This window comes from Helianthus annuus, chromosome 3 (assembly GCF_002127325.2).
Source record: "Helianthus annuus cultivar XRQ/B chromosome 3, HanXRQr2.0-SUNRISE, whole genome shotgun sequence".
Lineage (NCBI taxonomy): Eukaryota > Viridiplantae > Streptophyta > Magnoliopsida > Asterales > Asteraceae > Helianthus > Helianthus annuus.
The window spans coordinates 146,595,255-146,617,109 of record NC_035435.2 but is presented as its reverse complement, the minus strand read 5'-3'; the positions used below and the strand labels follow the sequence as shown (position 1 = coordinate 146,617,109).

The following is a 21,855-nucleotide window of genomic DNA, read 5'->3' as shown; positions in this document are numbered from 1 at the left end:
TAACCATTCAGACTCTGTATAAAACTTAACCATTCAGAGACAAATGTCTGAACCATTCAGACATCTGCTCACGAAACAAACAGTCTGAACCATTAAGTGCTGAACCAGTAAGAGGTCTGAACCATTAAGAGCCTCATTAATAGGTAAACAAACAGCTCGTGTAATACACGGGGTTGTAAGCTAGTATTCTTATATACATAGATATATCTATCACCCCTCCTTTCTATCTCTCATTATATACAAAAATATATATAAAGATAGAGTACAAAGGATATGAGAATAAAAATTTAGAGGTATGGAAATCGAATAACCATTCTCTTATTCTAATTTTGATACAATATATATAAAGATAGAGTACGAAGGATATGAGAAGAAAAATTTAGAGGTATGAAAATCGAATAACCATTCTTTTATTCTAATTATTCAACGTATACAAAGAAGATGGACGGGAATAGCAGTTTTCATCTATTGGATGAAATGGGTGGTGGTTGCAATCTATTGGCTCTCATGGGCGGCAAAGAGAATAGTGCCAGGTAGCTGTCTGGCACTCTTCTATTGGCCCAACAAATTTATGATTTTATCCCGCTTTAGATTTACGCTTTTACCATGAGTTCAAAATTATGATTTTACCCCCACTTAAAAATAAATTTACGCTTTTGCTCCCAGCTAAAAATATCAATTTTGCCTGCGGTTCAAATTTTTTGCCCCCTTTAAATTTACAGTTTTGCTATTAGTTTTTCCCCTTATAATTACGATTTTGCCATTAGTTCAAAATTATGTTTTTACCCCCACATAAAAATAAATTTACGCTTTTACTCCCAGCTAAAAATTCCAAATTTGCCATCGGTTCAAATTTACGATTTTGCCCCGTTTAAATTTACAGTTTTGCCAATAGGTTTTTTTTTCTCACAACCAAGTTATGATTTTGCCCTCAACTTAAATTTACATTTCTCCATCGTTTTTGTTTGTTTTCCTGGTTAAATAACAATTTTGCCTAAATGAAGAATATGATTTCGCCTTCAGTTCAAAATTATGTTTTTCCGATCGTTTTAGTTTTTTTTAGCAAAATTATAAAAGTATTTTTTATTGGTTGACTCCGTTTAATTTTTTTCGGTGTCAAGGAGCTGCCTTACACTCGCTCATTAGTCCTGAAAAATTACAGTTTTGCCCTGAGCCGAAAATTACGGTCTTATCATCGTTTTAGTTTTTTTCCTAGCAAAATTATCATAGTGTTTTTTTAATTGATTGAGAATTATTCTGCAATCGTCCCACAGCGCGGGCGGAGCAACTACTAGTTTTGATACAATTTTCCAAAAGGGTGTACCTATTGGCACACCAATATGCCTATATGCACACCAAAAAGTGTTTTTTTGTCCTATATGCACACCCTGCAGTGTCGAGCTGTGGCCAAAGCGCGGCGTTTTGGTCCGGTCAACCAGACAAAGACTGACGGGTGTCTGATGCGTCTGTTGACCGGACCAAAACGCCGAGGTTTGGCCGCGTTTTGGTCCTGTCAAAGTCAGTCTTTTGTCTGGTTGACAGGACCAAAACGCGGCCAAACCTCGGCGTTTTGGTCCGGTCAACAGACCCGTCAGTCTTTGTCTGGTTGACCGGACCAAAATATCGCGCTTTAGCCACAGCTCGACACTGCAGGGTGTGCATATAGGATAAAAAATCCCTTTTTAGGGTGGCTATCTACACATCATACACATCAAGTAGATAGTTCGCCTTTCCAACATTTTACTATATAATAAAAGAAACCAATTTAGGGACACTTGTCATCATATTAGGCCATCTCTTATAGATAATTATTATTTTAATTTAATTTCTTCTAGTTAATTATAGATAACCTCCTACTAAATATTATTTAAATTAATATCTTATATTATAAATAACCCTCCTACTAAATATTATTAGTTTAATATCTGATGGATAATTATTATTAAGTTTAATCTCCTTCTCATTTATAATATTATTTACTTGAATTAATTATATTTGAACGTTTTGTTTAGTTTGGTATCAAATAAATTTTACGAAACTTATAATAAAATTAACTAATATTATTTATCATTTATACATTTACGGATTTTTAAATAAAGGTTAAATTTATTGAGACTTCGTTAACAAATTTGCAACAACAGAATAATCTATTATTATCACGAAAACCAAACTTTGTATTAATATATTAAATATTTTTATTTTCACTATACAAAATTACATTTACTCGATCCATGTAACACATAAAGTTTTTTAAGATATAACTTTTATTATTTGATATATAAAATTATATTTATTCAATTCTTACAATACACGGGGTTTTAAAGGATATATATTTTTTATTATTTAGTACAGAAAATTACATTTATTCAAACCGTGTAATACGCATATTTTTAAAGATGTCTGATGGATAATTATTATTAAGTTTAGGTCAGTCAAACGGGAACCCACAAGAAACCAATTTAGGGACACTTGTCATCATATTAGGCCATCTCTTATAGATAATTATTATTTTAATTTAATTTCTTCTAATTAATTATAGATAACCTCCTACTAAATATTATTTAAATTAATATCTTATATTATAAATAACCCTCCTACTAAATATTATTAGTTTAATATCTGATGGATAATTATTATTAAGTTTAATCTCCTTCTCATTTATAATATTATTTACTTGAATTAATTATATTTGAACGTTTTGTTTACTTTGGTATCAAATAAATTTTACGAAACTTATAATAAAATTAACTAATATTATTTATCATTTATACATTTACGGAGTTTTAAATAAAGGTTAAATTTATTGAGACTTCGTTAACAAATTTGCAACAACAGAATAATCTATTATTATCACGAAAACCAAACTTTGTATTAATATATTAAATATTTTGTATTTTCACTATACAAAATTACATTTACTCGACCCATGTAACACATAAGGTTTTTTAAGATATAACTTTTTATTATTTGATATATAAAATTATATTTATTCAATTCTTACAATACACGGGGTTTTTTAAGGATATATATTTTTTATTATTTAGTACAGAAAATTACATTTATTCAAACCGTGTAATGCGCATATTTTTAATGATGTCTGATGGATAATTATTATTAAGTTTAGGTCAGTCAAACGGGAACCCACACGCACGTTGCGATGCGTTAACTCACAAAATTTAGAACAAAACGAAAAACTTGGGAAAGATGAAAATATGATAGGGACCAAAATTGAAAATAAAAAAGAGTTGAGATTAAATTGGAAAAGATGAAAGCTTTGAGTTAAAAATAAAAAAACAAAAGGGTCTAAATTGCAAAATTAAAGTTATTTATTAATTTTGGAGTCTTTTATTATAAGTTAGATATATAAAATTATATTTACAATAAATGAGGTTTTAAAGATATATTATTTATTATTTCGTATATAAAATTTATTTATTAAATCTCGTGTAATACACACGAGGTTATAACCTAATTCACTATACACAAAAACTCTGCAAGAATAAACTATCTTCAAAATATCTCAAACTATCACGTGTTACCAAACTGTACAAACCAACACAACAAGAAGCATCCTCCAACTACCAGGTGTCACTAAACTGTACAAACCAACACAACAAGAAGCATCCTCTCAATCTCTCACACCTCTCTAGAAACTTCCTATCACCCCCTATAAATACTCCAAACACACACTTCACCCCTTCAGTAACAACACCACCATCTTCTCATACTCCAACCAAACAACCTTAACCTAACAACAATGGAGTTCAAGACCGAAATGTCTACAACAAAAGATGATGAAATTACATTTATATCCTCCACCAACACTACTGGTTGTTCGTCTTCATCGTCGTCGTCGCCACGGCCTAGAGAAGGGTTGCACGACGTAGGTACGCCACCTTTCCTGACGAAAACGTTTGATATGGTGGAAGATCCAGCGACCGATTCGGTGGTTTCGTGGAGTAGAGGTCGGAATAGTTTTGTTGTTTGGGATTCTCATAAGTTTTCTACCACTTTGCTTCCGAGGTATTTTAAGCATAGCAATTTTTCAAGCTTTATTCGCCAGCTTAATACTTATGTAAGTCTTTTTTTCATACTCTTAAACTGTGTTGATTTTTTTTTTACTTTTTTTGGGGGTTTGTTTGAGTAGTGTTCGGAAATTTTTAGTTTGTTAATGTTAATTGAATGGTGATCTTCAAATGCTTTTGTTCTTTGAATCCGTTAGTTTTAAGAATGATATGTCAATTGTGTTTCCTTCGGTAATCAGTCACTAATCTGTCGGTGATTCGTCGTGACTGTCGCTAATTGTTGGCGGTCCGATGGCGGCTGTCGCTATCCGTTGATGATCTGTCGGTAAGGCATAACTACCCATCGCTAAGTCGGTGGTCTCCATGAAACCAAATAAAACCTCTCGACGGAGTATTACCGACTAATTCTTGTTGGTAACCTTGTTCACCGACGGATTTCTGACAGATTGGCCTTCGTAATAGTCATTGTTTTCATTGAGTCGTCGTTAAGCATGATCTGTCGTGGTCCGTCACTAAGCAGTCAGTAGTCAGTACTAAGTCTGTGAAATCCTTTGGAAACCAAATAACCCACTTCCATATTCTCGACGGAGTATCACCGACGAATTCTTGTCGCTAACCACTTTCACGGACGGATTTCTGACAGAACCGGCCTTCAGTGATAGTCATTTTTGTTTAGTAGTGGAATATCTTCATTGATTTTTCTTCTTGTTGATTTTTATTTCTATTATTGTTTAATAGTATTGCTTAATTAGTAACTGAATATGGATTTTTTATAAACAATGGTTACAGGGTTTTAGGAAAGTGAATCCAGATAGATGGGAATTCGCAAGTGAAGGGTTTCTTGGAGGACAAAGGCATCTTCTGAAGACAATCCGAAGAAGAAGAACCGTGGTGCAACCGATCCAACCAAAGCAAGAATTCGGTCCGTGTATCGAAGTAGGCCAATACGGGATCGAGGAAGAACTTGAAGGACTGAAAAGAGACAGAAGTTTGCTAATGGCAGAAATTGTAAGGCTAAGGCAGCTACAGCAGCATTCAAAGGACCAGCTCATATCAATGGAAAATAGGCTTAGAACCACTGAAAAAAAGCAACAAAACATGATGGGTTTCCTTGCAAAAGCCTTTAGCAACCCTGAGTTCCTACAGAGGTACATGGATAAGTATGCGCATAACGAACAAGAACATATCAAGATCGGTCGCAAAAGAAGGTTAACGATGACACCGAGTGTGGGGGATTTACAAGAAGTGGATGTTGGTGTTGAAGATATTCATGATCCATTTCTAGCAGCCCCTGTTGAAGGTGATTCAAGTAGTGGTATTGGTAATGTTTCAAATTTTGTGGAGGATGAACCGCCTGAGAATTTGTGGGAGGACCTGTTGAATGTGGATCTTGTTGAGTGTGAAGCCACTCTTGTGGTTTGTCAAAAGTAGCGGTAGAAAACATGTGGGAAACCTGCAACCATGTTTGCAGCCTGTCAAAAGAAGTGGGTGAAGACAACAGTGTGAAGACAACAGTGTGTTGATCCATTTCTTCTGCTGCATTAATTTCTTTGTTTGACAAATTCTTATCTAATCTCTTTATAAGAGATCCATCTGTATTGTAATCGTTGTATCACGAAAGAAATAAAAAACCTCCTAGTTACCGAGAGTGGACGTAGGTCAGAGCCGGACCGAACCACTATAAATCTTTGTGTTCTTGATTGTGAGCTGAGCGTGCGTGTGACTCGTGTTTCGTGTGTGTGCTCCGATCCTAACAACTGGTATCAGAGCCGTTGGCTCTCGATCGACACACGAACAGAAAGGGTGAAGGAGGAAGTACTGACCTGAAAAAATCGAGACTAGGGTTCCGATTAGAGTTGCAAATCAGAACCAGTGACAGTCTCCGTCACTATCGCTGCTGGAGTTCATCCCGCCACCGCCATCTCCGACTGTTCAAACCGCCGCCGCCGCCGTTGCCCCCTGTTCGTCACCGCCAACCTAGCAATCGGTCCACAACCATTGCTCGTGTTCTAGTCGCCATCGCCAGAAGACAAGACCAGATCGATTTGATCTTTTTTGTGGAGAAAGTGCAGAATTCTTTTCTTGGGGAAAGAGAACACTTTCTTTGAAGACAAAAAGTTGATTTCTTTTTTTGGGGGAGAACGTAGGCTTGTTGACTTTAAGAGAAAGAAAAAGAATTTCTTTTCTTTAAGTCCATAAGTTATTAAGTTTGATAAAACCAGCCCCTCACATTTTTTTGAATCAAGTTTTTTTTGTCAAACGCCGTTTAACACGCGAAATAGAAAAGTGTGTTTCTATTTCATTACTTCCGCTCGTATAATTGCCATTTGCAGTACGAACCTGTTGGTTAGTAGTAAATTGGTAATTTGTCCGTTAAAATGGCAGAGGATGGTAAAATTAAGATTGATAAGTTTGATGGTAGTGATTATGGGTTTTGGAAAATGCAAATTGAAGACTTGTTGTATCAGAAAAGTTTGCATTTGCCTATGTTGGGCGAACAACCAGATGACATGTACGATGAAGAATGGAAGTTGTTGGATAGACAAGCTTTGGGTGTGGTTAGGCTTTCTTTGGCAAAGAGCGTTGCGTATAACGTTGTCAATGAAACAACTACATACGGTGTATTAAAAGCTTTGTCCAACATGTACGAGAAACCATCTGCTTCAAACAAGGTGTTTCTCATCCGTCAATTGGTTAACACCAAGATGAAGGAAGGCATGCCGGTTGCCGCTCACATAAACGAGTTCAATTCGATTATCTCTCGTTTAGCCTCCGTTGAAATAAAGTTTGAAGATGAAGTACAAGCTTTGCTCCTTTTATCATCTTTGCCCGACAGTTGGTCAGGCACAGTCACAGCCGTTAGTAGTGCATCCGGTACTACTAAGCTAACGTTTGATAGCATTCGTGACTTGATTTTGAATGAAGACATTAGAAGGAGAAGTAATGGAGAATCTTCCAGTTCTAGTTCTCTGTTGCACACAGAAAATAGAGGAAGAAGGAATGACAGAGGGCATAATCGAGGTAGGTCAAAGTCTAGAAGAAGGGGTCAGTCAAAGAATAGAAAAGACGTTGAATGTTGGAATTGCAAAGAAAAAGGTCACTTTAGAAGCCAATGTACAAAACCAGCTGCAAAGAAAGAAGTAAACAGTGTATCCTCAGAAGAATTAGGTGATGCTCTCATCTGTTCTGTTGAAGATTCAGTTGAATCTTGGATTATGGATTCGGGTGCTTCTTTCCATGCTATCTCATGCCCAGATATGGTCAAGAATCTACGAACAGGTAACTTTGGTAAAGTTCGTTTAGCAGATGATCAAATGCTTGATATTACAGGTATTGGAGAGGTAGACTTGAAGACCTCATTAGGAACTATATGGACATTGAAAAATGTCAGGGTTATTCCTAACTTGAGAAGAAAGTTGATTTCAGTTGGTAAATTGGATGATGAAGGGTTTAATGTTCACTTTGGGGGTGGACAATGGAAAGTGATCAAAGGCAATTTAGTGATTGCCAAAGGAAAGAAGAAAGGCACTCTATACATGGCAGAAGTTTCTACTGAAGGTGTTCATGCAATGACCACCGGTCCGAGTCCTTCAAATTTATGGCACAACCGACTCGGACACATGAGCGAGAAGGGATTGAAGATGTTGGCTCAGAAAGGAAAGTTTCCAGACTTGAAGAAAGTGGAAACTGAATTTTGTGAACCTTGTGTTCTTGGAAAACAAAAGAGGGTTACTTTTGTGAAGACAGGGAGGACACCGAAAGCTCAGAAGTTGGAGCTTGTTCACTCGGATGTATATGGACCAACTTCAGTTACATCTCTAGGAGGCTCGAGATACTATGTTACCTTCATCGATGATTCAACACGCAAGGTATGGGTATATTTTCTTAAACATAAATCTGGTGTATTTGATGCTTTTAAGATATGGAAATCTGCTGTTGAAAATGAAACTAATTTGAAGGTAAAGTGCTTAAAGTCGGACAATGGTGGTGAATACATAAGCAAGCAGTTCACTGACTATTGTGCCAAGGAAGGGATAAAGATGATCAGGACAGTTCCTGGAACTCCTCAGCAGAATGGTGTAGCTGAGAGAATGAATAGAACTCTAAATGAGAGGGCTAGAAGCATGAGGTTGAATGCCGGAATGCCCAAGACATTCTGGGCCGATGCAGTTAACACTGCAGCCTACTTGATTAACCGTTCACCATCTGTTCCCTTGGGTTTCAAATTGCCAGAAGAAATGTGGCAAGGAAATGAGGTAAGTCTCGAACACTTAAGAGTCTTTGGTTGTAGTGCTTACGATTTGTTAGAAGTTGGTGACAGGGATAAGCTAGACTCAAAGTCCAAGAAGTGCACATTCATTGGTTATGGGTCAGAAGAAATGGGTTACAGGCTTTGGGATAATGAAGGCAGAAAAGTAATCAGAAGCAAGAATGTCGTCTTCAATGAAAACGAATTGTACAAAGACAGAAACACCAAAGGACCAGAAGTTCAGAAAGAATATGTTGAATTTGAAAGTGGTGAAAAAAGAAAAGAAGCTTCAGTCGACATTCCAGAAAATGGGGATGAGTCAAGCGACAGTGGGAGCTTAGGGGACGATTCTAGTAATGATTCGGAGGAAGAAGAAGCTACTCCTTCAACTCCAAACTCCCCAGAAACACCTCAAGTTCAACCAAGAAGGTCGTCTAGAGCCACTAGACCGCCAAACAGGTACTCACCATCAGTCAACTACATACTTTTGACAGAAAATGGTGAACCCCAGTGTTACTCTGAAGCTATGGGGTTGAAAGATTCATTGCAGTGGGAGCTTGCAATGAAAGATGAAATGAAGTCGCTTGAGAAGAACAAGACCTGGCACTTGATAAAGCTTCCACCTGGGAAGAAGGCTCTTCAGAACAAATGGGTTTTCAGGGTCAAGGATGAACATGACGGTGCCAAGCGGTACAAAGCAAGATTAGTAGTCAAGGGATTTCAACAGAAAGAGGGAATTGATTTCAATGAAATATTCTCTCCAGTGGTGAAGATGACTACCATCAGACTTGTTCTCAGTATTGTAGCAGCAGAGGGCTTGCATCTAGAGCAACTAGATGTCAAGACAGCTTTTCTACATGGTGACCTAGAAGAAGACATCTACATGACGCAACCAGAAGGTTTTCGGGTTAAAGGCAAAGAAAACTTGGTGTGTAAATTGAAGAAGAGTTTGTATGGTCTGAAACAAGCGCCCAGACAATGGTACTTGAAGTTTGATAACTTCATGGGAAGAGTTGGTTACAAGAGATGTGACAATGACCATTGTTGTTACATCAAGAAGTTTAAGGGTTCTTACATCATTCTACTACTCTATGTAGATGATATGTTGATAGCCGGTTCAGACATGTCAGAAATCAAGAAGTTGAAGAGGCAAATGTCTGAAGAATTCGAAATGAAAGACTTAGGAGCTGCAAACCAAATACTCGGGATGAGTATTTTCAGAAACAAAGATGGTTCTTTGACACTATCTCAAGAGAAATACATTGAGAAAGTGTTAGAGAAATTCAAACTTAAAGATGCCAAGATCAGAAGCACACCTTTGGGAAGTCACTTTAAGCTTTCTAAAGATCAGTCACCCAAATCAGATGAAGACAAGGAAGAAATGGCTAAAGTTCCGTATGCATCTGCAGTTGGTAGCCTCATGTATGCAATGGTATGCACGAGACCAGATATAGCTCATGCAGTGGGAGTTGTTAGTCGGTTTATGTCTAATCCGGGGAGAGAACATTGGGAAGCAGTTAAATGGCTGCTAAGGTATTTGAAGGGGACTTCGAAAGTGGCATTGAATTTTAAAGGGAAAAATGTTATTCTGAAGGGTTTTGTAGATGCTGACCTTGGTGGGTGTAAAGAGTCATTCAAAAGCACCACGGGGTATGTCTTCACAGTGGGAGGCACTGCTGTAAGTTGGATGTCCAAACTTCAGAAAAGTGTTGCCCTATCAACCACAGAAGCGGAGTATATGGCAGTTGCTGAAGCAAGCAAAGAGCTTATTTGGTTGAAGAATTTTCTCAAAGAGCTTGGCAAGGAACAAGTTGATTGTGCACTGTTCTGTGACAATCAAAGTGCAATACACCTTGCAAAGAATCCTGTCTTCCATTCGAAGACGAAACATATACAGTTGAGATATCACTTTATCAGAGATCAAGTCAGTGATGGCACTCTGAAGTTAAAGAAGATCAAAGGAACTGAGAATCCAGCTGATATGTTGACTAAGGTTGTCACCTTAGAGAAGTTGAAGCTTTGCATAGCTTCAACTGGCCTTCAGGATAATTGAAGAGAAGGCCGGGTAACTAGGAATGAGCTAAAGTTTCTTACAGAATACAGATGCACAGTTGAAGCACAGTGAAGATTGTTCCGTGGCTTCAAGTGGGAGATTGTTGAGTGTGAAGCCACTCTTGTGGTTTGTCAAAAGTAGCGGTAGAAAACATGTGGGAAACCTGCAACCATGTTTGCAGCCTGTCAAAAGAAGTGGGTGAAGACAACAGTGTGTTGATCCATTTCTTCTGCTGCATTAATTTCTTTGTTTGACAAATTCTTATCTAATCTCTTTATAAGAGATCCATCTGTATTGTAATCGTTGTATCACGAAAGAAATAAAAAACCTCCTAGTTACCGAGAGTGGACGTAGGTCAGAGCCGGACCGAACCACTATAAATCTTTGTGTTCTTGATTGTGAGCTGAGCGTGCGTGTGACTCGTGTTTCGTGTGTGTGCTCCGATCCTAACAGATCTACCCGTTGAAAAACACCCTGAAGAGTTTCTTGATGATTTAGATGGTCGGCAGCTTGAGTGGGATGAAGATTTGCAAGAATTAGTGGACCAAATGGAGTATTTAAGGTCATCCAAACCTTAAATACTTGATGGAAGTGATTGTTGTTGGGATTTTATTGTGTTTTGAGTTAAGAAGGCCTCTACAAGTCCACCTCCTCTTTAGTAGAGTTCAAGTCAAAGATGCATATGAATTGTGTGATATCAGTATCTTTGTGGTATGTGAAATCTTAATATTTGTTTGTTGTTTAGTTTGGCTGTTTGGCCGTTTGGCGTGTGTGAGAGTGATAATAATACTCTATGCATCTGATTCTTTACAGCTGAGGAGATTGTGGAATTGTGAAGAGGCCAAGCTGCTGTTCCTTTGTATCCTTATGTTATGCTCATTCGTATACTACTTTCCTATTCATTTATGGGACAAAATTGCTTCCGTTATCTATCACCTCTATGTAGATTCATCTTATAGCTGCAGGGGGGGGGGGGGGGTTAAAGAATCACAAGAAGAAGTTGGGAGGGTTTTTCGTTCAGCGGGTTTGAACCAGGTTGGTGTTATGCCGAGATCTTCACGATATCTGTTTGACCATGTTGTGTTGTTATGTGAATTAAGTAGTATGAAATGAAGGCGGAAGCTTTCTGTTTAACAACTTGTTTTTACTCACTATCCATGTTTTACCGTCTTGGCTGCATCCGTCTAGTAATTACTAGTTTTTTTCGTATACGTATGTGTCAATTGTTCACACAAATGTGAAGTCTTTGTTTGCTTCAGTTATTCTAGATGGTATTTAAGAATATGTCCTCATTTCATAAGGTTGAAGCATGGTCTTTATTATTAATTACTTAATTAGTTATGCACTGTGGCCTCTCTAGAATCAATATACAGTTTTAAGTTGCCTTGCACTAATCATACCTGAACCTAAAAGGTGCACTTTCAGGCTTTCACAGCAGCCACTGCAGCTAGAGCACCAAAACCTTTTTCCATTGATGAAAGCGGTGGTGGGGAAGAGATTTCACCGCCTTGAGATTGGCGGTCGGCAGATATACGTGGCTGAGCGACTGCTGTTTCTGCCGCCTTGGATTCAGTTTTTTTTTCGTCGACGAGGCATGCAGGTACAGTTTATTTTTTTCACTTCAGTTGTTACTTCTAGTGGATAAAATATTATAATTTGGATATTAAATGAAGATCCATTGAAGAATGGTAAATCTGTCAGTTTAATGTGTTTGTTTTTGCATGATATTATTTGTGTTTTCAATCTCATTTGCACGTAAACATTACAAGCTAGATGAGTTGAATCGAATATGATGTTACCCGGAAGAAAGTGAGGGCATACAAGGACAATTAGATGAAACATTTGTTAGCTGTCATACAACAATTATAACTTATAATGTAAGTGACTTCAATTTGAATTGCAATGGGTTAAGATTAAGTTGCAGTTCATAATAACTAATAGAGTATAGCTGATGGCAACCGAATAGGTGTCAATCCTGTTGAGCGCCAGCTGATGCACTTCTTCACGAAGTATTGTGTCGTTTCAACCAAGTTTTTTTGGTATGTTTTCAGTAAATGGTTTCATAAGATAAAACACATACTCGTTCTTGTATTCTTTCCGAATTATCCGATAAAAGATTTTTTCGGGTACCATCAAAATAATTTAACATTAGAGTGAATTCGGAGAGAATATCTGAAAGTATTCCAAACTAGAAAACCGAAAAGTGGGAAAGCAAGACGAAAAAAGAACTACTATAAACTCTGCAAGTAATTAATAAAAAGTTTGTTTTATCTATGTTTTCTTCACATCCAAACTTGCATGCACACTAGTTGCTATGAAGTGTTCTTGACCACATTACATCTTGCATTGCCGGAACTAGTGCCCGCGTATGGGAGTTGGACGCACCTTGTGAATATTTATTCAAGTGTTCAATTTGATTACTTTTCTTTGATCTGGTTAATTTATTTGAATGTTCATTTAGACTTTTAGTTTATTTGAATAGGGTTTTAGAATTTTAGTTTATTTGAGTTGGGTTTTAGAATTGTTGAATGTTGATGATCGATTTGAACCTTCAATCTATACTTTAGGAAGAATAGATCATGTAATGGAACGATTTCATTTCTTAAAATGAAAGGTCAACGATCATCTTCTAATTAAGTCTCCCAAATTTGTTGACTTGGATCATCTTCCCTCGGACCACGACGAAAGAAAACCAAGTTCTTCTTTTCAGTCGAGTCAACGGGATGAAATTGGAAGAGCATACTTACATAACGATGTCAACCAAGAGGTATCGTATTTTCACAAGGAAGGATAGGTACTTCGTTACTGAGGCAAGATGTTTTTCACTTAGCTTATTGGAATTGTTTATAGTATAAAAAGGATTTTATATTTTAGTTAGAGCATTCACATCCTATTCTTAATATTTGTAATTTAACTAAAAATTATTATTTCATAAATTTATCTCATTTTTAAAAACTCTTCTGTAAAAATTATGATTTCATAAATTTCTCTCTCATTTTTAAAAATATAAGGTTTTGCTTTAGCATTTCTTAAATATTAGAACTCACTTCGGTTTTTCTTAAAAATACATGGATAAGATATAAGGATAAGGAATGAGATGGAGTGATATTTTAGATAGTTTTCTTAAATTTTATGGTTTAAATGAGTACAAGAAATGAGATGTGAATGCTCTTATATTGCAACTCATAAGGATCAATTTGAAATTCACAGACATGTTTGTTACCGATGGATTTAATGGTTGGAATAACAAATGATTTAAAACTAGAATTACCACCCGCTGGCGGGGATTCGTTAGTTATACATCATATTAGATGAAAGTCAAATGTTTCTTACATGACCGCGAACCTGTTTGTAAAGCATAGAAAAGAATAACTAAGTTGTCAAATGGAAAAAAATAGATGAGAAAACGTTGAACCTCACACGCACGTTGCGGCGTGTTAACTCGGAAAATTAGAACGAAAGGTTAAATGGAAAACATGCGAAAGATGAAAAGTATAAGGAATAAAAGTTGAAAGTTAAAAAGTGTTAGGGTTAAATTGCAAATGTGAAGCATTCAAATTATGCTTTTCCTTCATACTTATTCGTTTGACCCGCTTCCTTCCTAAGTTTCCACCTAGCTTGTCAAGCGTCGAACTACATTTTATCATTCGTAAGATGGTTAGATTAGTCATCATTATTAAGACTATCTCACCTTACGGACTTTATATCAAAATTATCATTTGATCTCATTTTGGTCAGTTTGACTTTTAACCTATTAGCGTAAGTGATTACACTATGAAACTCACTAATTCATTTAAGCACTTTGTCAAGTATCTAGTAGGCATTATTCTTACGTCATCGTTTTAACTACTTTCTCAACCAAGTTCATGTAACCGGAAATCATTGAATTAACACAACATCAATCATAGTATGCTAAGCTATTAATATCATACATGTATTTGGGATTGTTTATCAATATGAAACAATTCATTGCATCGTATATATATAGACTTTACCTAAACATCAAGTTTAGCCAAATACTTTAATCATTCATTAACACATGATGATCTCAAACACTATTTCACATGAATATAACATTTATTCCTTCATATCATACAAAATCCACTCTACGGCAAGCATGAACATATACCTGAATCTATAAATTATTCAAGCATCATTTTATCACTATTATGTATGATGATTCTAAACATAGTTATATCATCAATTTTATTATATTATTAAAACTCACTTATCTAAGTGTGGTAATTCATATAAACATTCAAATTATAGCAATATATGTATAATTTTCACTTATGGTTTTGTCCCTAAGCAAGTATACATCTCTAATCCAGCCATAAACTCTACGATTCATGCATAAATCGCACATTGTGATGTTTATCAAATTTTACAAACTTCAACAAACATCCAAAATTCTACATACCTTATGGTCTCCTAGCTTGAGTGATCATTAATTCATGTTCCTTTATGAATTTGAGTCTCAATTCATCCTTCAATTTGATGATTCTTGTTCAACTAGGGTTTTGGCTCTGTTCTCCTTCCTCCTGATCGATACACGCACGTGTGTGCTGTGTTTTTGTTTTTATTTTTATTATTAACTTTTCAAGTTATCCCACTTTGGCCTCTCATGTTTGATTAGTTATTAAGTAGGCCACAACTTACTTAGTTCCAACAATATTTCCTCTTATTAACTAGGTTAAACATTCCTAGTTAACTTAGTGGGCTCGGGAAGATTACAACCCGTTTTATTTTAAGTCCCGTTAACTCGGGACTCTTGTAAACTTTATTTTTTCAAAAGCATCTGTTCTCCTTTTATTTAATATTAGGTTTATTTATTTAAATCCTAATATTTACCGAGTTAATTTTACCAATAAGGGTATTTTACCGCTCTTTAATATTAATGTGGTTTAATTATCAAACCCGTTTTCGGGGTGTTACAAGCATGGCATTTGATTGACAAGAACTCTTACGATCGATCTTGGATCTCGAGACTACTACACACTCTAAAAGATGAAAAATGGATGATGGTGGTGGGTGTTGGTGTTGTAGTGGTGGTGGACTGATGGCAAGTATGAGAGAAGTGATTCGCCAAGGGATGAGTTGGAATGAAACCAAGCACCCTTATTTATAGCTGGAAACAATCTTCACACCGCCCCGTGCCCACCTGGCATGGCCCGGTGGTCTTCAATTTCTCCCCCTTCATTAATTGCAGATGTCAGGTCTTGTACTAACACGCCTTGTGGTGGCAGAGCACGACCCTGTGTTGGCAGAGCATGACCCCATGGTAAGTGTACTTGTTGTACTATCTCAGATTCTGCGAATTTTAAAGTTGACCACGACCCATGTTGAGTTGGCACGGCCCCGTGTTGGTATGTGTTTTGTTGTCTTTTTATGCAGAGAATCTTGACTGGGCACGGCCCCATGCCTGATGGGCACGGCCCTGTGCCTAAGCTTTTGTTTTTGTTATTTTTGTTGGTTTGGATGTGGTAGGGGTTCGGCGAGTCGTGTCAATCCTTTTTCTTGGTATTTGTGTTGGTTTTTAATGTTAATTTGTTGCTTTCGTTTGTTTAAGCTCTTTTAATCATGAGCAAAGAAACATGTTTTTTTCAACATTAGTACAGAAAAAGGGGTTGATTTTATGCCTTGGTTTGATATAATTTATATGTTGTATTTGACGCACATCAATAATCAAACCTTATACTTTAGTTGCCCTGTTTGACTAGTTCGTGTGAAATCCATCATTTATGAACAATCAAACAGTATACTTTACTTAAACTGTTTGACTTGTTCGTGGGAAATCCATCACTTACGAACAATCAAACCTTATACTTCACTTGACCCGTTTGACTTGTTCGTGTGAAATCTACCACTTATGAACAATCAAACCTTATACTGTATTTGACCCGTTTGACTTGTTCGTGTGAAATCCATCACTTATGAACAATCAATCCTTATTCTTGAATTTTTTTTCCATTTTGTCCAATTAGCCTTGTCCTTACTACACGGATGTATATGCACTTATGATATAAGAAGTTCATTGTATCATATGTTTACTACTTACTTGGCCAAGGTAAGCAATTAACACATGGTATGCATAACCTTATCATAACTATCACATTACCTCCCATGTAAGTAAATCCTCGGTTTATGTCCATATCCCCGATTTTTATTTGGTAAAACCTCTTTTTTTTTCTTTAACAATTCTTAGGTTTACCATTTTTTTGTCTCAACATGTAGAATGTTTTCTTTTTTATTAAACTTTTATGCAATTATATTCATCAATGTGATCGCTACATTTCCTTAATATGATCTATAAGATGTCTACTTGGATGGTCACCCCATCCAAGTTTTAAATCTCAACTATTTTGTACTTTTGTTATTCATAATTGTGAATAACGCGTATGTCACATCCCAACCGATGGCGGAAATATCGAGGTGCGGCACTAAGCGTTCAGATTGCTCAAGAGATTCCACAACACTATTTGTGTCAATAAACATTAATCAAGTTTCATGAAAATGTCTAAACATTATCCACGATTCAACCACATAAGTTTCAAATACAAAACATCCAATATTGTTCAAAGATTTCCTGAATTAATTAATATGTGTTTCTAAGCAGCATCCTGGCATGTTTCTTGATTTCCTCAGCTACTATTACCTGCAACATGTATTAAAATGCTATTAACAAAAATGTTGGCGAGTATACAAGTTTGAGTACGTAATAGCATAATAGTTTAAAATGTTCCAAAAACTCGTATCCGCCGTGAAAACATATAACAAGTTTCACAATGCTAAGCTAACGCAGTCCCTATGTAACACACATTTCCAACGCAATTAACATAGCAATCCCAAGAGTCTAGCGGGAGCCATAAACGTTCATTGCCTTTTCCAAAGTCTAACGGGAGGTTTCATTTTAACAATACCCAAGAGAATAGCAGGCGGGGCGTTACAACCTATAGCATATGCATAGTACCATAATTGTTAAGACATGTCACATACAAGGATTAAACGTCACACAGCATATAAGTCTCAAGTTTCGCAAGTATCCTGTTTCCATGTTTACTATGGATAGAGTGTGTTTCCAAACAAGTTTCAAGTGTCAAGTGTCATATTTATAGAATACATGTTGCATCCCAAAAGTGTTTAAAACAAAAAGGGATCGAGTATAGTCACAATGGGTGCTAAGTATCAACACCAACTAATTGGATCGAAGGGAGCGCTGAAGTTAGCCTGATTATAGTATAACAGTATAAGCGTTGAACAGCATGTCAAATCGTGCGAAAATTGAGTAAAAGTGTCTGACAGGTTTCCTAATCGGATGGTCACCCTGACGGATGGTCGTCCGGTCGGATGATCATTCGATCAATTGGTCATTCGATAAGTGATGTGTTTGCCAATTGTTTCAACTTTTGAAGTTTTCGTTGTAGTATAAGATCATGCCGTTCGATCGGATGGTCATCCGATCGGATGACTATTCAAGTGAAAATTTTGATAGTTTGAAGTTCTGATTCAAATAGTTTAAGTGTTGAGGGTTACAGAAAACAAGTCACTAGGTCGGATGATCATTCGATCGGATGATCATTCGACTATATGATCTTTGTCAATTTGAAACTTTTGTAAAAACTAAGTTCAAGTTTAATGGAGACGACATGTCAACGTATCGAGACAACGGAAACCCACCAAGGTTCAGCTTGTATGATCGGATGGGAACCACCACGTTCGATCAGGGTAACTGTTCTTGACGGAGTTTCATGTCTGGCCCGTAAATTGGTCATCTTTCTGGTGGAAGTTCGTTATCAAGCCGACTCCAGACTAAGGAACAGGTCCTAGGCCTGTTTTGGGTCCAGATTCCACCGAGTTAAGTAGAAAAGTTAAGAAAGTTTGAAGAAGAGTAATTTCCTTTGAGAAAATGTTAAGGTTTTGCAAAGATTCGTGTTTAAATGTGTAGAATACAGGCGAATCTGCACCATTCCCGATGAGATGACGTCATTCACCGATTACATAAGCAACCCGTGGTGATGTCACCTTCAAGAGTCCAAATCGAGTGATTTCGTGAAGGAAACCAGTGATTTTGATGGAAGGAATGGTGGGGAATTATGTAATGATAATAGAAGTACAAGATTCATAAAGAAAACTTACAAAAAGCGCTTGAAATCGAAAGAAAAGTGACGTAGAACGAGTTGGAAGCTTCTGGATCGGACGAGGCTGTCACATCAGTGAACAGTGATGTGACAGCGGATATTTATAGTGTGAGAGTGACAGTAAGGCGGTGCAAGTGTGCACTGGGTCGGACGACTATTTGATCGAATGGTCATCCATTCGGATGTCCATTCGGACAGCCGAGACCTGATGTAACACCCAAAAAACGGGTTAATTAATTATATTAAAGTAACGGAAAATAAAAGGGTAAAATGCCGTAAGTGCTAAAAGTAAACCCGGTGAATGTTAGGATTTAGATAAATAAACCTAATATTAAATAAGAAAGTGAATAAAAGCTTCTGAGAAAATAAAGCTTATAAAAAACCCGAGGTAACGGGACTTAAAATATAACATCCCGAACAAATTAAGTTAACTAGGAATAATCAACCTAGTTAGTCAAGTGAGGTTAAAGTAATAAAGGAAACATGAATTAGTTAAACTTTTTATAAAACTTGAAACCTTGAGGGACTAAAAGTAGTAAACTAAAAAACTAGTTTTTATTTAATTAAAACACTAACACCAAAACACACACCCTAAGTGTGTGTTCTGGTCGAGACTTACAGAAGAGCCAGGGAGCTCTCATGTTCAAACCCTAACTAGCCTAGGTATGTCGAATTTTTAATTTTTATGGAGTTGTGAAAATTAGTTAACTTTGCATGATACGATCTATGTATGAATCTTAGAGGCTATGGCCGAATTAATGAAGTGTGATTACTTAGGAACAAACCCTAAGTAGAAATTTGAAGTAAAATTGTTATGATTTGAATAAATTGATGATTTACCACACTTAGACAAGTGGGTTTTGATTAAGAAGTGAAGATGATGATATACACATGTTTAAAATCATCATACTTGATAGTAGAAATAAGCACTTGTACAAATTACATGATTTAGTACTTGTTCTTGCATGATAGAAAAATGGGTTTTGATGATTTAATGAAATTGATGTTGTATTGGTGTTTATAAACATCATACTAACTCATATGAATGAACTACTTGAACAAAATAGAGATTTTGTTAAGAGTTCATAATTGATTAAAAGTGGGTCTTGACACAAGAATTAAACTCTTGACTTATGATTTAATTCAATAATCAATAAGAAAAGTAGTCAAAGATTCATAAGGTGTGAAAATCATGATCTAGAATGATTATTCTAACAAGCTTGTGAATAATGAATGATAGTTGGCGCTTAACAAGCTAGATAAAGCTTTGGGAGAAAGCGGGTCGATCGAAGCAAGTATGAAAAGAAAAGCGTAATTTGGATGTGAGGTAAGTGAAACTTACACAGTTATGTAAAATACTTGTTTATTCTATGTGTTATAATTGCGATAGTGATAATATCGAAAATACGGATTTCCGTTAAGATTACCTTGTAGGGTAATCTAATAATGAAGAAAAAGGATTGGGTAATAAAAATCCGGGATGGGAAGGATGTATGAATTTGGAAATCAAAAACCATGGTTTTGATTAAATAGGTAACGTTGGGCATATAGGCCAAACGGGTCGAATGATGGTGTTAACATCATTTGACAATATCGACTAATGTGGTTGTCAAGTCTTATGTTGACAGGAGCGATTAGCAAATCGGATAATTGCGACGCCATAGATTGTGTGATAATAAAAGTGAGGTATAAATCGGGTCTATTTGTTGACCCGGGCCAGGTACGCTTATATGAATTTATAGTTAAAAGTACAAGTAAGGTCGAATATTTGTGAAGTCCTTCATCGTAAAAGAATGAAGGATTTTAGATGCGTATTATGATTTCGTAACCCTTAGATGCGTATAAAAGTTCTAGGCAAAAACATCGGTGGGACGGATGCCTAGAAATATACATTTGCGAAAAAGGACTAGTCGAAGGGTAAAATTGAGAAGAAGGGGTTCATTATGTTAAATCCACCACAAAATAGTTGCGGTGGAATATATGTAGTTAATTTGATATGGAATCTTGAAGTGTTAAAAGAAAAGAGCAAGTGTTAGATTAAATTGTTAAATTCCCTAAACGGGTCAATATGGCTTATGCGTATAGCTTGTGTAATAGTCACATATTTCATAAAAGTTATGTTTACGAGCCAAGGATTTGAAATAACTAGTAAACTAGGGTTTTAAAATGGTTTGGACACAAGTTGTTTGATAAAATCGTGAATGTGTCAAAAAGAGTAAAAATTGATTTCAAGCCGAGAGCTTGAAACCTAAAATTTTATAAATTCAGATGTCGGATTTTAACTCCATGTGATGGAGAATTAAATTACGGACGCGTAGGAAAAAGAATCGTGTAAAACGGATCAAAAACAAGAAAGTTATGCTTGTTTCCGTAAAATCCGGTTGTGCTAGGAATATGCGGCAACCAGCTGCAACTTTCTGTCAAAAAGGGACCATGGCATAGCGCCACGGCCAAGGCCTTTGGCCGTCGCGCGCAGCGACGGCCTAAAATGTTGAAAATTTTGATTTTTTTGTTTAATTCGATTATTTGACCCAATTGCCTTGTTATACTTGTTATTTAACTATCAAAACTGACTTCTAAGTTGGTTTTGATCATAGGTGAACGTCGAGAGTCCCGGATGAAGATCAAGCAGCGAGCAAGAACCGAACACACGTTAAATAAAGTTTCCGTGTCAAATCTTGATTTGTGTTGTTATAAGTGAATCATGTAAACACTTATAAATTTGTTTTTGGTAATGTTATAAACATATGGGAATGTTAGTATGACAACTTTTTGTAAAGTCACATTTTAGTATTAAAATGTGTATTAGATTTCTAAAATCTTGATTAAATAAGACGGGCGTTACAAGTTGGTAATCAGAGCTCAAGGTTGTTGACAAATGTGTTCGGTTCGAGGCTTGATCGCAAATCCGGTAAGTTATATGTATATAAACGATCTAGTATATTGAAGTGTTATAAACAACACATAGGGTTATCGTGTAATACACGTTACCCCAAGTAAATGATTAATATGGATAACGAAATTAAGTGCGTTGGCACGTATGGTAGAAAACCTCGTATTGTAACACGGGCGTTCATTATTGTCAAAATTACTAACTTTTATAAATGTTGTAGTTGAATGACACTCGCACCTGAAGATAGCAGGAGTGTAATAAATTGCGGATTTGACAAAGGAATGGTCCAAAGTATGACAAGCGGAGTATGCTCACCAAGGACCAAAATCGCGTAACGACCGCGAACAAGGATAAAGGCATGGAAAACCCGTTAGGGCAAGCATTACCAGGTGCACGCTTTTAAATTTAATCGCATAAGTAGTAATATGCAACAAACACGTAGGGGATAACGGTTGCATATATCTGATAAAGCCTGAATAGGATATCTATTCACGATA

The 21,855-nt window shown here is 36.3% G+C and overlaps 1 protein-coding gene across 2 annotated transcripts; it reads left to right on the top strand.

The window, feature by feature from the left end:
* The first annotated feature begins 3,722 nt into the window (after positions 1-3,722).
* LOC110929937 (heat shock factor protein HSF30) lies at positions 3,723-11,243 on the top strand. 2 transcript variants are annotated; one of them, XM_022173128.2, is made up of 4 exons: positions 3,723-4,075; positions 4,815-5,412; positions 10,781-11,038; positions 11,141-11,243. In XM_022173128.2, exons 1-3 carry the CDS (start codon positions 3,758-3,760, stop codon positions 10,903-10,905), a joined length of 1,041 nt encoding a protein of 346 aa, XP_022028820.1. In that variant the 5' UTR covers positions 3,723-3,757; the 3' UTR covers positions 10,906-11,038; positions 11,141-11,243. The 2 variants fall into 2 exon arrangements, with proteins under 2 accessions (XP_022028820.1, XP_022028821.1); XM_022173129.2 differs by lacking the exons at positions 10,781-11,038; positions 11,141-11,243 and adding an exon at positions 10,454-10,671 and having other exon boundaries at positions 4,815-5,441.
* Positions 11,244-21,855: the final 10,612 nt, after the last annotated feature.